Consider the following 21,667-nt stretch of genomic DNA (forward strand, 5'->3'; position numbering starts at 1 on the left):
TTTTCTCTGTAGAACATCCCATTTGCATTGAAGAACTCTCCGATCAGTGAGCTGGCCAAGTTCTACCGTGACTGCATGAACGCACCACCGCTGCAGGAATTCAGCGATTTGTCCTATATCACTCCGGACGTTGACGACGAGGAGGCGACCAATGCTGACGTCGGCGGTCAGATACTAACGGAAGCCGCCGACGATAACGGTGTCGATGAAATGACGCGTCAGCTGGAAAAGTTTGAAACCGAACTCCAGAAGTACGATATTCTGATGGCACAGCTTGAGGAGCGAGAACGGGAGAGGGAGAAGGAGAACGAGGAGGATTGTGACAGTTAGGAAGGCTGGCGATTGCTGCCGGGCCGATTGGGAGGACTAGTTTTAGGATTGTGGGGGGGATTTTCGCCGTTTTTAAGAGAAAATGGCCGACTGATTGATGATATTCATCTAGAAACCAATACTTTTTTTTTTGTTATATTTTCCTTCGTGTAGGCTAAAAGAAGGAATTCTAAGAGTTTATCGTTAAAAGAGGGATACACATTCACTTCATTTCTTGGGGAAAAGGATACTTGTGTATTATAGTTAGTCGATGAGAAAGGAAAAGGAGGTAGAGTAGGACATGAGAAAATATCATTTGCTATTAATAATTCGTAAACGCCTTTTTGGAAACTGGTTTTTAGGAGAGGTTATCTTCTATGGGGAAGTGTTTATGTTCTAAGGGTAAAATGTTAGGAGGGTTACTAAATAATACACAACGTTGGAAGGAAAGAATCAAAGTTCCTTTGGGATATTGTCGCGTAGATACTCAGAAGAGTATTTGACAGTTATTTCATTTAGACGAAGTGGAGTGTTTTCTTTAGTTTTATAAATACTGAATAAGTTGAGCCTTTCTTAAACTTTTCTCTAAGTCATGAATGTATATTTATAGAGAGAGAGAGAGAGTATTTTACTCGTTTCGTAAGTGGTTAATCGATTGATTCGTTGAAATTTTCTATACATTTTAAAACATGAATTTTGTCGACAGAAACAATAATTTATTTCCACACCGTTACTGACCGTAATTGAAACGCAGTAAAAGAATATCGATTTACCATTAATAAGATTATTTTTTAGACATATATCTTTTATTTGTATAACTTTTTATTTTATTTTATTTTTTACTAAACGTTAAACATAAAACATAAACAAAGAACATTGTCGCTTTATAAACATCATTTTGCATCATGAATGCTTTCTCTGATTTATATTATTTGATCATTTTCTCTATGCGCGTTTAATTTTATAATATTTAGTCTTCTAGAAGACGGCAAATTTCCAAGACTGAATCGATCTACTTTGGGAATCGTAACAAAATTGTGGCAAGTAGATATTTTTGAATGAAGTTAGCCAGACGAAGGTAGTCCCGATCTGGAACATTTATTTATTTATGCTTGATATTCGGTCAGACTAAAAACAGAAACAAACGTTGAATGAGAATGAATTGTGCAGTTGATCGAAACCTGATTTGCCATCATTTCACAATCACATACACATACACATGAGAAATAACACTTGCTACTAGTAATTTAGTAATAGAACAGTCAAAATTAGAGCTTCGGAATATCACTAGATGAAAATCAACCATACACGCATAAATAAGTTTTTTCATTACTCTTTTCAAAGTAAAATAATCAATATCAAACAACAAACCATCTCGTAGCCGTTTTTGAATCATCGGAACAACTGTTAATCCAGGAAGCAGAAGGCAGTACAGATTGCCCTGTTATTCATTGTAAACAACCATTGCGATAAAACAAACCCAAACCATTGTTTTTCTTTACCATGATACCATTTTGAAGACGAAAAAAAACCCGGACAGTGAAGAATAAATACACAAAATAAATACAACACTTTTGGTTCATTCTAACAGCTGGGAAAATTCTGATTTTTTGAGAAATTCCTAAAATGAAAAGTGATAGTATAGCGCGGTTCCCGCTATGAGTGCAGATAACAACGGACATTCGATAGCTAGCCCGTTGTAGCACGGTACTGATTTCGAGATCTGGAAGCCCTTTGTTTATAGATTTGAAGTTTAGATGCAACACAATCTCCCATGTGTGAATCTGAGCTTCTCCCTTCTGTATTTGTTTTGGATGAATGGCTGAGCGAGCACCTCTCCTCTTTTTATATTTGAGAGACTAGCCATAATGGCCGCCGGTCTGAATATGAGAAAGCTGTAGATACAAGGGAAATTGACATTCTTTAATAATTACGTAGTTCCGGTCCTATTAATTAATTAGTGCGCTGATCTAAGGACTAAAATTGTTCGTCCATCTCAACTTTGGAAAAGGCAGGAGTGGTGTTAGTTTTTTTGAACCGCAAGAAAAATTTGGAAAGGTAGTTGGTGTTGTTCTATCGCTAGTTAGTAGTACTCAAATTGTGTTTTTTTTTTTAAATTCGTTGGTTGTCAAGAAATAGTAGAAGGCGAATCTAAATTTGTTTTTCCTGTGTTTCAGCTAAATGTATTAGGTGTACCGGTCAGTTTCTTCGGTTTTACAACAGATGGCGTAATTTGATTTTTATTCCAGTGAATCATATTTCCAGACATTCCGGACCGCCAAAAAAGTTTGAAGATGAAGAATTGGAGGCTTTAATCGATCAAGATCCGTCACGAACACAACAAGAATACATTTACACTTGGAGTAGCTCAGCAAACCGTATCCGATCGTTTAAAAGCCTCTACCGACGACAATTGATGCGTTTGAGCCGTGCACTGAAGGAAAACGGCCACAATACGAGCAAAGACACGATAAAGTTATTTTGTAGCACGACAATGCTCGACCATATGTCGCGACATCGGTCAAAACATACTTGGAAACACTGAATTGGGAGGTCCTATCCCACCCGCCGTATTCTCCAGACATTGCTCCGTCCGGTTACTACCTTTTTCGATCGATGTAACTTGGCCTGGTTGACCAGCACTTCTCCAATTTTGATGAAGTCAAAAATCGGATCGATTCGTAGTTAGCCGACAAACCGGCCGATTGATTCCGCAAAGGGATCCCTGAATTGCCAGAAAGATGGGAAACAGTTGTGACTAGCGATGGGCAATACTTTGAATATTAAATTTGTAACAATTTTGACGTAGGACTATGTCTTTCATTTCTATACCGGGGTGTAAAATCAAAGTTTCGAAAACGAAAGCGTTACGCCGGAGACCGAGATTTTGAGCGTTAATAGCTCCTAAAAAACTGAACGAAATGGTATGATAAACACTTCATTCGAAAGATAAAATGTCTACGCGTTCTATACTTGTTACTTTTTGATCCAAAAACTTGTTTCAATAGTCTTAAAATTGCTTTCAAAACAGGCTATTGAAATCACCAATCGGTATATAAGCGAGAGCCGCTCGGAAATCCACTCAGTTCTAATTGAACAGCGATTGGAGCATGTTGTCGCTGTTGTGGTGAAGCTCTTCGTTTATCATGAAAGCGCGGATGAACGGTGCCACCAAGAGCCTGTTTGTGCACCTTAGGCCAGAAGGGAATCCATCAGGAGGAGAGTGATGCCACAAACGGCTCCCCGGGAAGACATCGCTACACACACACACATACACGCGCAGAATTCTTTCCGTTTGGATGCCATTCAGCATCGAGAAAGTTCCGGAAAGATCTAATCATTTCTGGAAAATAATCTGCCAGTTCCTCTGGTAATTTAAAAATACATTCATGTAAAAGAGTTTATTTTAATGTTTTCTAACCATATAACACAGCGATCAAATACAATTGATTTTGTAATTTTTCAACCAAGTGTAATTCGCAGGAAAGCTTCTGAAGATTATTCTTCCCCATCAGTAGGATATTTCCGTATCCAATATTGTATGCGTACGCAATCGATTATTGCTCAGTCGCCGAAAGTTTCGAGCTCAGAGAGTTCATTTCCCTCTAGTTTGCCTTCCAAATTGCCATCGTAAACCACACCTTCTCTCGATTCAATCACACACAAAAAGCATACTTGAGCGATATTCTGGTAGTGAGACACATTCATTTTTCGTGAGGACATCGACAAGACAACCACCTCTATTCTGTATTTCGATCGATTCTAAATAGTTCGAAAGACTTGCTAAAATTCCATTCTGTATTCCGTTCGAGTTGTTTTTGCATTTCGTTCGTTCTGCTTCTCTTCCAACATTGAATGGGCAAAACGTTCGAAATAGGGAGTGCAAAATTATAACTCGAACAAATTATCACTTTCGAACGAAATGGAAATCCGTCGGAATACAGAATAGGGCTGAACATCGTTGCCTAACGTGCTGGAGGAGGTGGACGGCGAAGGATCGACACATACACGCGCAGAATTCTTTCCGTTTGGATGCCATTCAGCATCGAGAAAGTTCCGGAAAGATCTAATCATTGCTGGAAAATAATCTGCCAGTTCCTCTGGGAATTTAAAAATACATTCATGTGAAAGAGTGTATTTGAATGTTTTCTATCCATGTAACACTGTGACCAAATATGTTTCAATCAAGTGCTATTAACAGATGGTTATCGAGTTAGCATTAACCACTGGTGGGCTTCCAGTATCGAGGAAAATGTGGAAATATCTAATCGTTACTGAAAATAATCTGCCAGTTTCTCTGGGAATTTAAAAATACATTCATGTGAAAGAGTTTATTTTAATGTAATGTAATGTAATGTAAAATATCCATATAATACATTTGGGTTTGTGATTTGTTAATCAAGTACAGTTAGCAGGAAAGCTTGTGAAGATTATTCTTCAGAACAAGGTTTTTCGTATCCTATATTGGATGCATAAAACCTTGTGCCTCCAACGTAACGCTCTCGTTTTCTCGTCCCCCAAATATTCATTTATTGATTCATTCAGAATGGATTCAAGTTCAAACTGGATTAGATTCAACTTCAAACAAATGATCTCTAAATCAACGATAGTCCTACGTCACCCTTGCGGTTATACCATAGATATAACCCACTTCTTGTTTATGTAGAATAAAGCAATAATTTTTGAAAAAAAAACGAAGAAACTTACCGGTACTTCTATCACGTGATCGTATAAATTTTCGTTATCTGTAATTTAATATTCTAGGGAAAACAAGTAGCATGGTCATACTGCCACCCATAGACCCATTTTGCCCTGTAGTGCTTCCGATGGACGGAAATGAAACAATATTTTAATCGTGTAAATTTTCCACATAAATCTTTTTTTGAAGCATATTCATACAATACTCTCAAACTAGTTTTCATGACAAATCATAATAGAAAAATATAATTTGTTAAAAAATCAATTTTGCATTACTTCAACTAAATGAAACTATTCATGAATATATCATACGAAAACATATGTTAGGGATGAGGAAAAATAGTCTTCAGAAACTTTGTCTCATTTGCAAACTTGACATCTCGAGTGGTTCGACATCTTTGTTGTTCGCGCTTGGACGAGGAAGAAGAGTAAGAAATCAGTTTTCATGTCTTGTCTTAGGTTGCGACATCAATGTTGACTCTGTCATGGTGGATTCAGACTAGCGATATTTCACGCGAAGAAATATGATGAGATTTATAGAAATCGCATCAGCCGTTTGCACTAGCACTAATTCATATAATGAATATATTCATGAATTCCTTCATGCAATTTGTAGTTATGATAAATGTACGACTCGTTTACATATGCGTATATTTATTATGAATTGTTCATCATTCTGCTACTCGAATAAACAGCAGTGAAGGGCCATTTTGGATCAGTTAATTGATTTCAACTGCCATCAATTCTTACTGCTCACCCTTGTCGGTTATGACAACAAATTGATCATCGAAGGCAGAACATTGGATTCAAAAAGGAGCGTTGTTTACATCTGCTGACAGCAAACACATCTTCTTCTTCTTGGATGGCTCTAACGTTCCAGTGGAACTTTTGCCGTCTAAACGTATGCATTAATTAGCGTCATTTATTAATGCTTAGTTGAGATTCGGCATAGAGAACAACACGCCTCAAATGTACTCTGGAGTGGCAAGCTCAAGAATACGCGTGACCACAGTGCAAGCCGGAAAAATTTTCTTTGACGAAAAATCCCCCGGCCAGAACGGGAATCGAACCCGAACCCCCGGCATGATAGTGTGGGACGCTAACCACTCGGCCACGGGAGCACTGACAGCAAACACATTCAATTTCTTATAAGTACGAGTGAAAGAAAGAGAGAATGAGTCGTCTCACTCTTTTTCGGTGATTTATTCACCTGAAGTAATAAGTGTATCATATTTATTCTCACCCGTTTACATCTATTTTCACGTGAATAAATCCATCTATAGCTATAGATCTCCCCAATATAAACGTGCCATTAGACAGGAAGTTATTGATCTAACATTTTGCAGCTTCATCTGGTTTATGACCGTATAATGTTTAATTATAACTCTGGTGATCTTTTGATTGAACAATTCAGAGATTTAAGAAAAAAAAAATTGGGATAGTTATCATTCCAAACTTTCGAAGAAAATTTTGATATCACTGGAAAGCATTTCTTCTACTGAACAGCTAGAAATAGTTTCATCAGTATTTCAAACCAATATTAAATCCACCTTTGAAGAAAACTGTCTACTGAAGCGGAAAACTTCAAGAAAGGATGCATCTTGGTGTAACAAAAAACTTGAAAGGCTTAGAAATTATCTAGAAAACTCTTTAACAAAGCAAAAATTACCTCTGATTGGACAAAGTACAAAAACTGTCTAACCGAATATAACAAAGAAATCCGTAAATCTAAGAGAAGGGATAGGAAGTGCACCTGTGAACAGCTAGAAAGTTTACCTGTTGTAGTAATACTTCAGAAAGCCCTTTCTATTGATCGCACCAACGGACTTGGTGGTCTGAAAAAAGGAAACGGTCAATATACAACCAACTCCCAGGAAATACTTAATATCATGATGAATAGGCACTTCCCAGACTCAACCCGAATGGCTTCTGAACACGCACAGGTCTTCAATGTAACTGAATCCTGTCCATTCAGAGACGAGATTAGTGCTAAAGAATTGGCCAGTGCGGTCTTCACGAAGTCAAGGTTTGAATGTGCAGTGGATTTCTTCTAGCCCTTTAAGTCTCCATGACCAGATGGGATTTATCCGGTGCTGTTACAAAAAAGCAAGGATATCACTATCCCTCTTCTGACGAAGTTGTTTAGGGCTAGTATGGTGTAAATCTACATTCCTAGTAAATGGCGCGAAGTTCGGGTTATATTTATTCCCGAGGCTGGTAAACGTGACAGGACGACTCCCAAAGCGTATAGACCAATTAGTCTAACATCTGTCATCTTGAAAATGAGGGAAATGATCATTGATCTCCATAACAAATCATCATATTTGAACATGAGACCATTGAACGAATTTCAATTTGCCAATAAATCAACTGAAACAGCGCATCAAAATCTCACTTACAGCTTTACTTGATATTGAGCGAGCATCTAACAATGCGTCCTCCAATTCCATGAATAAAGATATGAAAAAATGTGATTTCAACATGTGGATCTTTAATTGGATGCATGCTATGCTGATCAACCGAGACTGATCTAATTTTTTTAATTCTTTATTTTCGAGACTTTCAGCCTCCTGGGCTGGTTCGTCTCAGAGACTGAGCTAATTTAGGATACGAAGTCATTGGTTTCGATGACATAATGATTTTAGTGAGGGATAAAGGTTAACTACACACTCAAATTGTGCAACTTGGAAGGATTTAGCGTTAGTCCTTCAAAAAAGAGCTTCCAAAATGAATAAAATATTGGGTTGGGGAAAAAGAAATGTCGTATATTGTCAATATATGGCAACACTTAAACATATCTTGTGTTGTACTTATCGCATCGGCTCATACTATACGGCTATTTAAAGACCACAATCTGTGCTACAAGTGTCGTTTTGACAGTGTTGTGATTGTCCTTTTCAGTCTCAAGTTCTAGCGCGTCAAAGATGGAGTCCACCAAGCAAGAAATTCGCCATATTTTACGTTTTTACTACCTGCGAGGTAAAACTGCAACGAAGGCGGCCGAAAAAATTCATGTAGTTTATGGACCCGATATTGTAACGATTCGCACAGCACAGCGTTGGTTTCGATTTCGGTTGATCGATTTCGTTCTGGTGTAGTGGCTGTCGACGATACACCCCGTACTGGTAGGCCAATCGTCGTGGAAACCGATAAAATCGTTGAAATCATCCAAGTAGACCGGCATATGAGCACTCGCTCGATTGGCCAGGAACGGGGTATAGACCATAAAACCGTTTGGAACCATTCGCAGAAGATTGGATTCCAAAAAAAAGCTGGATGTATGAGTGCCACATGAGTTGACGCAAAAAAATCTTTCTAACCGAATCAACGCCTGCGATGCACTGCGAAGAAGATGGTGACTGGTGTTGAAAAGTGGCTCACGTACGACAACCTAAAGCGAAAAAAGTCGTGGTCGAAGCGCGGTGAGCCGGTCCAAACCATCGCCAAGCCCGGATTGACGGCCAGGTAGGGGTTGCTGTGTGTTTGGTGGGATTGGAAGAGAATCATCCACTATGAGCTGCTCAACTATGGCCAAACCTTCAACTCGGTTCTCTACTGTAAGCAGCTTGACCGTTTGAAGCAGGCGATTGACCAGAAGCGGCCAGAAATGATCATTAGGAATGGTGTTGTTTTCCACCAGGACAACGCTCGGCCTCACACATCTTTGATGACCCGCCAGAAGTTGTTGCACCCACTGTATAGTCCGGACCTGGCTCCAAGTGTTTATCATCTCTTCCGGTCCATGCAAAACGCTCTTGGTGATACTAAGTTGGCCTCAAAAGAGGCTTGCGAAAACTGGCTGTCTGAGTTTTTTGCAAATAAGGAGGATGGGTTTTATGAGATACATGTGTTGTTCTGCTGACAGGTGTGAAGGTGTTTTGTTTTGTTGTGTATTATATATGTTGTCGCATAGTAGTCAAATTATCCTATCTACGGCGTGATTTGCCCGGAAAATGTGAAAAAGAAATTGATTACGTCACTTTTCTCTTTGCATCGTGTATCGGATGATCGGGATTTCAAATTGATTCTGAATTTCAGACAAGATTTTTTTTTATTATTTTTTTTAGCTGTTTTAGGACCAGCGTTCCTCCATCGCACCGCTTGGGGGCAGCGGCTATCCCAACGCATCCAAACGGAATTCCGTTACTATGTAAAGTTTTATATTTGTAATTTTTATTAGGAATTGTGGATTTTTAATATTATGTTGTTGATAGTATTTGGCGTGGTTAAGAATGATACGAGATGTGTTCCTCATTTGGGATTAAGTTGTGTTTCTGTTTAGCATGCATGGGAAAATTCGTTGATTACACATTTAAATTCATGTTTTTATATTCCAGTTTGCAGAGTTCGAGCTTCCGGTATATGATTTTCGAGTTTTCGTCTCGTCGAACAAAGGAGACCTTTTCAGGTCACCCTTCAATATCCTTTACCGCCATGAAATGCATTTTCAGGTCACCCTTTGAAGATATTTCTATGTTTCGTCGAGTGGTTGGTAGTTCGCGCTCACGTAATCACATCACTTACCACAGTGAATCCTGATTCTTACCTCTCCCACTAACAACTATCCCTTCCATGATAATCGCTAGGGAACCACGCTATAGAGGCGACCCTTCTGGCTTTCGGGCGGCGATTATCATACTAACATTCCTTCCCTTCCCCTGGTGACTGTAAGGACGTGGCCGGCGTCGTTATTGACCATTTAAAGCTCGAATCACCGAAAATTACACAACGAGAATGATTTGCTAGTCCCAAGCGTCATTCTGTGTGTTCTTTGTGCAATTTGGTTGGTTCAGGTCAATTACGGAGAGCAACTACGAAGTGTACAGTCTACCCAAGCTCAATAAGGAGGATGGGTTTTATGAGGGGGGGGGGGATAATGAAGTTTAGAAGGCAACTTCATTATCCCCCCCCCCTCATGGCAACAAGTTTGTGAACAAAACGGCGCATATTTGACTTAAATTGGATAATTTTAAGTATGTTAAATAAAGCGTCAAATTTCGATCAGAAATACGACATTTCTTTTTCCCCAACCCTATATCTAGGTGTCATGCTTGACCAAAAACACAATTGGAACGATCAACTGGAGTTCTGGATAAGCCCATATTGAGACCCAGACTAACATATGCTTCGTTAGTGTGGTGCCCCAAAACTACACAAATATCAGCTCAAAAAAAGATCAATAAACTATAACGTCAGGCATCACTAAGGTGGCAGGAAGAAGGTGCTCCCAAAACCGGACTTTTTGTGCCACAATTAACTGCTCTTAATGTTGAAGAACTGTGGTTTAAACCCGTGAATTGTGTGAATTGCGTTCCGACAAGATCATGCAATTTAACACTGTTGGACTATTTTTGTGGAGTTTTGTAAAGTATCTGGCCTACGCTGATAAGCTGTACGTTTTCACTGATATAAGGCCTTCAATACAGCAAAAAGTGATCGAAAATTGGGCTTCTACCGAGTTAACCGAGAGAATCATATGCCATAAGTAACATTCGAATAACAATGACAAATTATTATCATTCGAATGGAGTCAGATTAATGGCATTTATTATTTTGTGCTTTATTTCAATTCATAGTTGTAGGAAAGTGATGTGGTACAAATAAAAATAAATAAACATTCACCGCATTGTGTACTTAATTCATAAGCATAAAGAAAAAGAAGAAAAATATACCCCTAATATGTCCCCTTGTATTTCGATGGGCGGGTGAAACGAAAGAGTATCGTCGAGAGGGAAACATAATGAACGCCGCTATATAAACGGCCGCGCAATTTCGAGCGAGCTCATGGTGCTACTGACACTCGACCGCAACGGTTACGTTTTTAGCGCCATTCTAAAAGAGAAGCATAGAAATAAAAGTTTTCTCCTACAACCGGATGCATAGCTTTTTTCAAAGCTGTCTTCGGTACTAAATAAAGCGTTCTTTTTCAGCAACAGTTGTCCGGACATCAGGAAAGGAGGAAGCAGCCGAGAAGCCCCCAACGGCCATTCAGGAAGTTGGTTCGGTCGGATTGGCCACTTTGACCGGCAGTTTTCACTGCCCCTTGCGTGTCCCGCTGTTTGCGCCCGTTTCATCAGCGGCGTTTTCCCTGCCAGTGACGCGCGATTTTGGCGCAATCTTCTTCTCATCAGTCATCAGCAGCTCAGGAGGTATAAGGTGTGAAAGGAGGTTATTTTCGCTTCGTCGTTTCGAGCCGCTGCGGCTGTTGCCCTGCCGTCGGCGGTGTCCGGTCCCTTCCCCGCTACCCCACTACCATTAGGTGGTGATCTTCGAGGAGGTCCTTCAACACGATCGGTGAGTGACCAAACTTTTCATTTTACCAGGAGTTAGTGAAAGATAGGACGCCCAAAGGGTATAGGTTAGGAAATTTCTACTACATATCCCAAATTAATTTTTTATAACAGATATTTAAAAGTGACCTTTCCAAGTGTTTTTAAAACAGTGCTTTTCTGCCCCAAGTGTTTTTCAGCCAAGTGATTGCGGTGTTCGTCCTTGTGACTGCGTTGGCATTGTCCCCCGCCGTTACCGTCCTCCGCCGTTTTCATCCCTGCTGTTATTGTCCCCCGACGCACAACGTACATAAAATAAAAAATTTAAAAACTTTTTACCTGGCTGTACCTAGGTATAGCCAGCCTTAAACATGGCTTCCAGCAGCTCCGGCGCCGGAAGGCCAACAAATATATACAATGGTGTTCCCACCACCCACACTTCCCCCAAATGGGCTGATCCCTTTGGCGGAAATTTGCAAATTTTATTGTTAAGAGCAACTGATGGTAATATTCTTCCACCCAACCCCTTCGTTGTATCGAAATCGATCCAAGGTGTGATCGGAGATAAATTTAAAGATGCAAAACCTCAACGCGATGATAAAGGTCGCCTTCAATATGTTCTACAAATACGCAACGTCAAGCAGATTGAACCTTTATTGGGTATGAAGTCGCTATCTGACTCGACCCCAATTGAAATAATTTTTCATCCCACTCTTAATCAACGCAAGTGTGTTGTATCTTGCTGGGATGTTGTTTTCATGCCAGAGGATCAACTTCTTACTGAACTCTCTGAGCAAAAAGTTATCGGTGTCAAAAGAATATTTAGATACGATACAATTAAAAAGGAAAAGGTAGCAACTTCTACCCTAATCCTAACCATCAACGGAACAGTCATTCCCGAAGCGATTAATTTCGGTTTCATTCGCGCACCAACCAGAAACTACTATCCAAGCCCGATGCAATGCTTCGGATGCTATAATTATGGACACACTTTCAAGAAGTGTATGAAGAAAATACAGTTATGCCGTAACTGTGGTGTAGCACACCCAGAACTAAACCAAACCGATAAAGAAAAGGCAAAGAAGTTTCAATGCAATGCACCTGCCTCATGCGTGAACTGCAAGGAAAATCACTCCTCCACTAGCAGGAAGTGCCCAGCTTGGATCGCCGAGGACAAAATAACACGAGTTAGGATTGATAAAGGAATCTCCTACAAGGAAGCTAAATCCATTTGTGAAAACAATAATGGTTCTTCCTTCGCTAGTAAATTGAAAGAGCGGCTCGACAATATCCAAAACACAGGATGCCAACAATGCAAGTGCAACTGTACACAAACAAAGTCAGCTCCTATTAAATCGAATAAGACTGTTTCTATTCAGGCCAATAAAAAATCTGAACAGGGATCCAGCATCATTCCAATTGACTCTGAGGAAGATTCTGAATCTCCAATGGAAATCGAATCAACTTACTCAAATAAAAGAAAAATCATCTCGAAAACAACAACTTCAGATGAATTCAAATCATCGGAAGATGAACAACCAATTGAGAAGGAATCTTCTAGGAAGAAACCTAAAAATAAGAAATCGACCCCAACCCTACAGAAGACCCAATCCCACCAGAACTACCTATCACAACCCAGCACTTCAACCCAACCAATTGGATCCAATCCACCTACTACCCAACACAAACCCAATCCTACTACCAACAAACCAATTGTTAATGTTTCCAAAAATGATCCGAGACTAAAACTCAAACAATCCAAGGGTGAAAAACCCAACCACAACTAATTTCAACTGATTTCTACTCCACCAATCTCCAATTAATCCTCCACATCTCAGCCCACTTCCCTCCTTCCAATCTTAACATTCAATCCCCCACCTAATCATACACCATCGTCTCGAGACCCTTTCCCCAATCGCAAACTTTCCATTCAATGGAACTTGCGTGGGCTTTACAGTTCAATGAACGAAATAAAATTAATGTTAGCGGAAGAGAAACATCTCCCACTAACCCTAGCTTTCCAAGAAACTAAAGTACCGACTGGTACAGACATGAATAGTGCCCTAGGAGGCAAATTCAAATGGTATTTTTGTGACGGACTATCTTCACAACAAGGAGGAACATGCCTCGCTGTCCTAAGTCACCTTTCTCATACTGTGATCCCCATAACATCACCACTACAAATATGTGCAGTCCAACTCAAGGGACCTTTCCAGGTAACCCTTGCTTCAATATACATATCCCCTCAGCACAATATCAATGATTTTGAAGTTAATTTGGTAAATGCTTTCAAACAATTACCACACCCATTTATTATCATGGGTGACTTCAACGCACACCATACTTCCTGGGGAGGAAAAAAATGTGACGCAAGAGGTCATACGATTCTTAGAATCATCCAAAAACTGAACCTCATTATCATCAACGATCATCAACATACCAGACTCGATCCACGTTATGGATCAACGTCTGCCCTCGATCTCACGATCGCATCTTGGGAACTGGCACCCAGACTAAATTGGTTTGTTGACAATGACCTCAGAGGAAGTGATCACTTCCCAATTCACATCAGAACATTAACAAGGAATCCCAATATTACTCTTCGCAGAAAATGGAAATACCAATCAGCCAACTGGGAAGGCTTCGAATCTACAATTGACAGCTTACTTCAAGCACACATAAGCTACTCTGTTGATGACTTTACTCAAGCCATTCTCTCCGCTGCAGAAGTAAATATCTACAGAACAAGTGGGAACCCCGGTCGTAAGGCTGTCCCCTGGTGGAATAACGAAGTAGCACTTGCCATCAAAAAAAGAAGAAAACTGCTTCGTCTTCTCAGACGTCTTCCAGATGGAAACAACAGCAAAAGGATTGCTTTATCCAATTTTCAGGAAGCTAGAGCTAATGCCAGAAAAGCAATAGCCGAAGCAAAAACCCAAAGCTGGACTGAATTTCTTGATGAATTTAATCCTTCAACATCTTCAAAAGAACTATGGAACAAGGTCAACGCTCTCAGTGGCAAGAAAGCTTCTAACTGCTATTCCATTGAGATCAACGGTATTACTACTGAAGACCCTGGTACCATAGCCGAACATCTGGCAGATCATTTCGCCAAATCTTCATCCACTTCGAATTACACCAATGCCTTTAAAAATATCAAAGCCAAAGCAGAACTAGAAGTGTTTCCCTCTGCTACAGGTCAACAGCACAAATACAACAAACCTTCCTCCATGGACGAGCTGCTCTGGGCCCTTAAAAGGTCCAAAGGTAAGTCAGCCGGCCCGGATAATATCGAATACCCGATGATAAGACACCTGCCCCACCATGCGAAAACCCTGCTTTTGCAGATATTCAACGAGTGCCGGACAAACAGATACTTTCCAGATTCATGGAAAGCTGGCATGGTAATCCCGATCCCCAAAGCAAAGGAGGACAAACGTGATGTGAATAGCTATCGCCCTATCACGCTCCTCAGCTGCTTAGGGAAACTTTTTGAAAGGATGATTAACCGAAGACTGATAACAACCCTCGAAGAACAACAACTACTAGACCCCAGACAACATGCTTACCGTCGAGGAAAAGGCACAAGTACATATTTCTGCCATCTCAACCAATTTCTTCATGACTCCACACAGAAGAGACAACACAATGAACTTGCTTTGCTTGATCTTTCCAAAGCATTCGATACCACCTGGAAGCATAATATCATAGATCAACTCCACCAATGGGGATTCGAAGGTTACCTCTTCGAAATCATTCAAAGTTTCCTCCTCAACCGAAGTTTTCAAGTTTTCTTCGGAGGGTCAATATCTGAAAGCCGAGCTCAAGAAAACGGAGTACCACAGGGCTCTGTTCTTTCGGCAACTCTCTTCTTAATAGCAATGCAATCAGTTTTCGATGTTATTCCACCAAACATCGAAATACTGGCATATGCTGACGATATACTGCTTATGGCCCGAGCATCATTCACTGAACTTGCACGCAGAAGACTCCAGATAGGAATCTCTGCTATCAGCAGCTGGGCAGATTCAATTGGTTTCAAAATTTCAGCACAAAAATCCAATATACTTCATTGCTGCAGTCTAAAAGGTCACAAGAAAAAATTCAAACCATGCAAAATTAATGGTGCACTTTTGAAACGAGTTAAATCAGCTCGAATTCTAGGTGTTACAATAGATAAAAATCTTTCATTCACAGACCACATCAAAAAGACAAAAGCAGATATCAAAAGCCGTATCCGGTTAACGATGGTAATAAGTGGTCGCAGCCGCTTAAGCGCGCGTAAAACCATTTATAAAATCGGTAGAAGTATCGTCTTCACAAAAATGCTATACGGGATTGAACTCTTCAGCAGTGCATCCTGGAAATCAATTGATCATTTAAAACCTTGCTACCATAGCGTAATCAGATATGCCTCAGGAGCCTGTAAGTCCAGCCCAATAAAAGCTTTGCTTGTGGAGGCTGGCCAAGTTCCCTTCGAAATGTTCATCACCAGAGCCTTGGCCAATCGAGCCATCCGAATCTCACAGAAATATCCAAATCTCACATCAACCACCACGAGAGCTAGCAAATGGCTTCAAGACTTTTGCAATATCACTCTCCCGGGAGCCGCTCCTCTAACTAGAGAAGGCCCTCGACCATGGTACGACCAAGGACCAAAATTTGACTGGACTATTAAAAACTCTGTTAGAGCTGGTGAAGCCAACAGTATAGTCACAGCTATCTTCAACAATCACATACATAAACAGTTCCCCTTCCATCGCAAAATCTTCACAGATGGATCTGTTGATGGTGATAAAGTAGGATTTGGCATATTTTCCGACAATGCTCAGATAAAATTCCAATTACCATCCATTTGTTCAATTTTCTCAGCAGAAACAGCTGCCCTCCTCGTTGCGATATCACTATGTGATGATAACACGAAAACGGTGATTTTCTCCGATTCCTACAGCTCCCTGCTTGCACTCCAGAGTGGCGAAAATAAGCACCCCTGGACCCAAAGCATTGAAGCTGGAATCAAGGGAAAGGACATCATTTTCTGTTGGATCCCGGGACACTGCGGAATTCAAGGAAATGAATTAGCTGATCGTCTTGCCAAAGAGGGAAGAAATTCTGAACTATGGACTGATATCCCCCCGTCCGAAGACATCATCAGATGGGTTGATAACAACCTACGATCGTGTTGGGATATAAATTGGAACACCTCTAATGACTTCTTTCTAAGAAAGATAAAGAATACCACCCATCCTTGGATGGACAGTACTAAGCGCCCCATTCAAGTATGCCTGACACGCTTGCGTATCGGACATACTCTCTTAACACATAATTTCTTGATCGCAAATCAACCGCGCTGCACATGGTGCAATGTAAGGCTCACAGTAGAGCATTTGTTAATCAATTGCCCAGTTTTTAACATCTCTAGAGCAAAATTTCAGATTGGAGACAGCATCAGAACTGCATTAGCAAGAGACGACATCGAAGAGGACCGGACCATAAAATTCTTAAAGGATACAGGTTTATTCGACAGAATTTAATAATATAATATCGAAATGAATACACATTAAAAGTATTTTCCTTTTCTGTTCCTTTATTTTCAGCAAAAGATGAGCAGGTTTTTACGCCCATTTTAGAAGCAAGCTCTTCAAGCACACTAAAATGGGCTTTTTCCCTGCTCCAATTGTTTGGTTGTGTTTTTGGCCCCAGAGCCGTGTAGGGTGCGGCGATACGACATACGTCCATAGCGGTTACTAAGACTGAGTCGAGCGAGAATAACGAATTTTGCAATAGTTTTTCTTAGTTTTCCTTTAGTTAAATTTCCCGCCCTCAAGGGCAAGAGACGAATGAACTCTCAGAGTTTAAAGTCTCTCTAATTCAATACCTTCCTTCCTTCCTTCGAGCGAGCTCATCCTCGAGGAGAACCCGCTGCTGCATTCAGTGGAGGACATCGACCAAGCATTCATTCGCTATCCAACTCTTGACGAGTAAAGTTCAGTGTCGTTATTGTGCTTGCCACTTTTGCTATTGTGCTATTGGTACGAGTGAATCGTGTACTAGTGAAGGTCATTGCTGTCCGCTTTCGACCTGACCTTTTGTGAAGTGGAACGAAGGAACAAAGGAAGCAGCGCTCTTGCAGCGAGCCGGATTGCGGCTGTTGAACTGATTCGGCATAACGGGATCGCCATCGCGTGACTGTCGCAAACGGGATTCATCATCACGTGGCTGCGTAAGCTATTCTTGCGCAATTGTGTTGTCTCCGTAGCGCGTAGCCTCTGTCTCTCCCTGATTAGGGCAGTAGAGCGCATTATTGGAACAACTTATATATTAAGGTACACATATTTATTATTAATATTATTATTCAATTCATTTGTTCATTGTTATTTAATTTTTAAAAGTGTTTAAAAGTGTTATTATATCATATTATTATCATATTTTTTTTTTTGCAATTTTTTTTAAAGATTATTGTTAAAATCAATAATAATTTAGAAATAAGACAGAAATTTTTGTAAAATGGAGAATAGTGGAGGATCTCCAGAGATGGAGATCTCCGATAATGAATCTCATACAAGATCTGGGAAAAAACATAAACGAGTCCCTCATAAGGAAGATAATTCTTCTGGGGACGAATCCGCTCATCCTACCAAGCCCCCCTCTAAGAAAATTGCAAGCCTCCCTTCTCAACCCACTGTTACTTCCACTCCCCCTCTCCCATCATCGATTTCGCTTCCCCCTTCTGATGCTTCCGATCCAACCCAATCCTCGTCCTCGTCCTCATCCTCATCCTCATCCTCGTCCTCGTCCTCGTCTTCCCCCTCTGTTGTCTCCGCTCCACGTGTCAGAGTTTATCCAGAAGATGCACCTGGAACTGGCCCTTGGGTTGTTTTCCTCCGGCCAGAACCGAAAGGAAAAAACCTTAACGTGATTCAGATCATGAAAGATCTGGCCAGATACACTTCTGTATCTGAAATTCGCAGGGTTTGACCGAACAAATTGCGAGTTGTCGTTAATGAACGGAAACACGCAAACGAGATTGTTGCTGATCAACACCCTCCCATAACGTAGAAATTGAGGGGGTGATAACTGAAACGGGTCTGACGAGCGAACAAATAAAAGCAGAAGGAAAAGGCAAGTTCAAGAAGCTCCCCTCAATGGAAGTGAAAATCTTGGACTGTCGCCAACTCGGGAAACTTTCCCATGATGGGGACCAAACTAAATTTACGCCGTCCGACTCGTTTCGAGTCACCTTTGCTGGTGCCGCCCTCCCTGACTACGTTATGGTGGACAAATTGAGACTACCTGTGCGACTCTTCGTGCCAAAGCCCATGACTTGCAACAAATGCAAGTCAGTTGGTCACACTTCGGATTATTGTGCCAACAAGGAGCGCTGTGCCACTTGCGGAGAGCAACATGAGGGGAAATCCTGCAGTGCGACTGAGCATAAATGTCCATATTGCGGGGGATCCCCACACGAGCTCTCAGTTTGTGAAAATTACAAGAGTCGCTGGAAGAAACAGAAGCGCTCTTTGAAGGAACGCTCGAAACGCACTTTTGCGGATATTTTAAAGGGCGCTTCTCCACTGGCCCAACAACAACAACCAATCAACACACAAAATGTCTTCGCCACGTTGCCCGTTGACGAAATAGAAGCGGACACAGCTAACGGGGGCACACCGTTCATTTTCCAAGGGAATCCCCGGCGCAAAAATGTGACCACTCCCAAAGTTCAAGGACAAGCCCCTCCGGTGATACCCCCTGTTAGCATGCCTAAAAAATCGAGTGCAGCGTACAAGCAAAATCAGGTTCCTCCTGGTTTCCGTGGGAATAATTCACCTTCGAATGGCCCAGCACTCGAGGGGACATCAAAAACCCCAACTGTCCCTGTTATTCCGTCCAATTCAACTTCCCAATCGGGATTTATAAAGTTGTCTGACCTTTTGGACCAAATCTTCAAGTGTTTTAATGTTTCCGACTCCATCAGAACCCTTGTCATCTCAATGCTTCCAGTATTAAAGACAATTTTGCAGCAATTGATGCAAACATGGCCCCTCCTTGCAATGGTTATCTCTCTTGATATCTAATTCAAATAGAGAGGTCGGAGATATCACTGTTTTACAGTGGAATTGTCGTAGTCTTATCCCTAAATTGGATACATTCAAAATTTTAATTCATAACTACAATTGTGATGTTTTTGCTCTGTCCGAAACTTGGCTTTCTTCGCGAGATGATATCTCTTTCCACGATTTTAATATTATACGCTTGGACCGTGATGATAAATACGGAGGGGTGCTTTTGGGGATCAATAAGTGTCACTCATTTTTTAGAATTGACCTTCCACCTATTGGAGGGATCGAAGCTGTTGCTTGTCATGCAAACATCAGAGGCATTCGTTCGAGATATACCACAAGGTAGGTGCGATCTTGATTCCGAGTTTTCGATGGTAGAATTCTCTCTTGCTCTGCTTTCATGTAACAATTCTGCTCCGGGATCGGATAGAATTAAATTCAACTTGCTGAAAAACCTCCCTGATTCTTGGACATAAAGGGGGCCTTCGATTCTGTTTCAATAGAGGTTTTGTCGGACAAATTACACTCTCGGGGTCTGCCGCCTCTATTGAATAATATGTTATATAACTTGCTTTGTGAGAAACATTTGAACTTTTCTCACGGAGATTCGGCAGTAAGTCGGGTCTCTTACATGGGCCTCCCCCAGGGCTCATGTTTAAGCCCCCTTTTGTACAACTTCTATGTAAGCGACATCGACAATTGCCTTACACAAAATTGCAGCCTAAGACAACTTGCAGATGATGGAGTGGTGTCTGTCGTACGACCAAACGAATCCGACCTGCAAGGACCCTTACAAGATACTTTGAACAATTTTTCAACCTGGGCCATTGGGCTAGGGATCGAATTCTCCACGGAGAAAACAGAGATGGTGGTTTTTTCTAGGAAGCATAGACCAGCGAAACCAAAGCTTCAACTTTTGGGTAAACCGATCACTCATGCTATGTCATTCAAGTATCTTGGGGTCTGGTTCGACTCCAAATATACTTGGGGGGCCCATATTAGGTATCTGAGTAAAAAATGCCAACAAAGAATAAACTTTCTCCGTACAATTACCGGCACCTGGTGGGGAGCCCACCCAGAAGATCTTATAATGTTGTATCGAACAACTATTCTCTCAGTGATGGAGTATGGCAGTTTCTGTTTTCAATCAGCTGCCAAAACACACCTCATTAAACTCGAGCGAATTCAGTATCTTTGTCTCCGTATAGCGTTGGGATGTATGCCCTCAACGCATACCATGAGTCTCGAGGTTTTGGCAGGCGTACTCCCACTAAAAGATCGCTTCAATTTATTATCTCTTCGGTTCCTCATCCGGTGTAAGGTTATGAACCCATTGGTGATCGGAAATTTTGAGCAGCTGATCGGGGTTTCACTCGATTATCCCTAAGGTTAGCCTCAAACCGTGGTTCAAAAGTCTGGACTTGAGTCGGGACTTTATTCGCACCTTCTCCCGACTCATGTCCAATCACTGTTCGTTAGATGCACTACTCTTCCGTTTCAATCTTGCCAGCAGCAATCTCTGCGTTTGTGGCCAAGGTTATCACGACATCGAGCACATTGTTTGGTCGTGCGAGGTGTATCTGGTCGCCAGATCGAATTTAAAAAACTCCCTTCGGGCCCGAGGAAGACAGCCCAATGTGCCGGTGAGAGATGTGTTGGCTCGGTTAGACCTTGATTACATGTCCCATATATATGTTTTCCTTAAAGCTATAGATCTTCGTGTGTGATTGCCCCTACATCATTATACCCTCCTTTCCTTCCTTTGCGGGTAATTCGTCCCCTTGCTACAAATAGTAGAATAAGTTGAAATGTAAATACACTATAGATATACGAATAGATTTATAAATTGAGTGTTCATCAACATTGTTACAATTTCCTTATATCCCATCCTTCTCCTAAAAATATGTCACCCTCCTAAACTCGAGTACACCGCGAGTAATCGGTTTTCCACCTTACTAACCATAGATGTAAGAAAATTGTTTATATATATAGTTTTAAAATTATATTTAATAATTCGGCTCCTTTAAACTTAAGTAACTGAGCCTGTAAAAATAAACGAATTAAAAAAAAAAAAAAAAATCGACCAAGCATTAGAGGGACTTCAATACGCCATCTCCGTGGCTGATGTGGCGTGTGTGCGGCGTGTTCCTGTGAGGGGTAAGTTCGTTGCTATTGACTCTCACACTCAACTATTGATCCGCTTGCGAAATGTGCGTAGACGCCAGTTTCAGAGGACCGGGGATCTCGGCAGAAAGGAAGAGATGGCCGATCTGAACAGGCAGATTGCTTCCAGGATGGTCTCTCTTCGAAACAACAGCTTCGGGCGCAAAA

At 41.1% G+C, this 21,667-nt stretch overlaps 2 protein-coding genes across 3 annotated transcripts in view; both read left to right on the forward strand.

Moving 5' to 3' along the window:
- The window catches only part of LOC129765336 (autophagy-related protein 13 homolog), a 119,107-nt gene extending 117,210 nt beyond the window's left edge, over positions 1-1,897 (forward strand). For both annotated transcript variants that reach the window (XM_055765517.1, XM_055765518.1), the window contains one exon: positions 13-1,897. In XM_055765517.1, the coding sequence (XP_055621492.1) occupies positions 13-330 (318 nt within the window). In that variant the 3' untranslated portion in view covers positions 331-1,897. The remainder of the gene's footprint in view (positions 1-12) is intronic.
- A 15,394-nt stretch (positions 1,898-17,291) lies between these two features.
- The window catches only part of LOC129765268 (sensory neuron membrane protein 2), a 93,987-nt gene continuing 89,611 nt past the window's right edge, over positions 17,292-21,667 (forward strand). The window contains exon 1 of the mRNA XM_055765394.1: positions 17,292-17,602. The gene's annotated coding sequence lies outside the window, so the exon portion shown is untranslated. The remainder of the gene's footprint in view (positions 17,603-21,667) is intronic.

The sequence above is a fragment of the Toxorhynchites rutilus genome, chromosome 2, assembly GCF_029784135.1.
Source record: "Toxorhynchites rutilus septentrionalis strain SRP chromosome 2, ASM2978413v1, whole genome shotgun sequence".
Classification (NCBI taxonomy): Eukaryota; Metazoa; Arthropoda; class Insecta; order Diptera; family Culicidae; genus Toxorhynchites; species Toxorhynchites rutilus.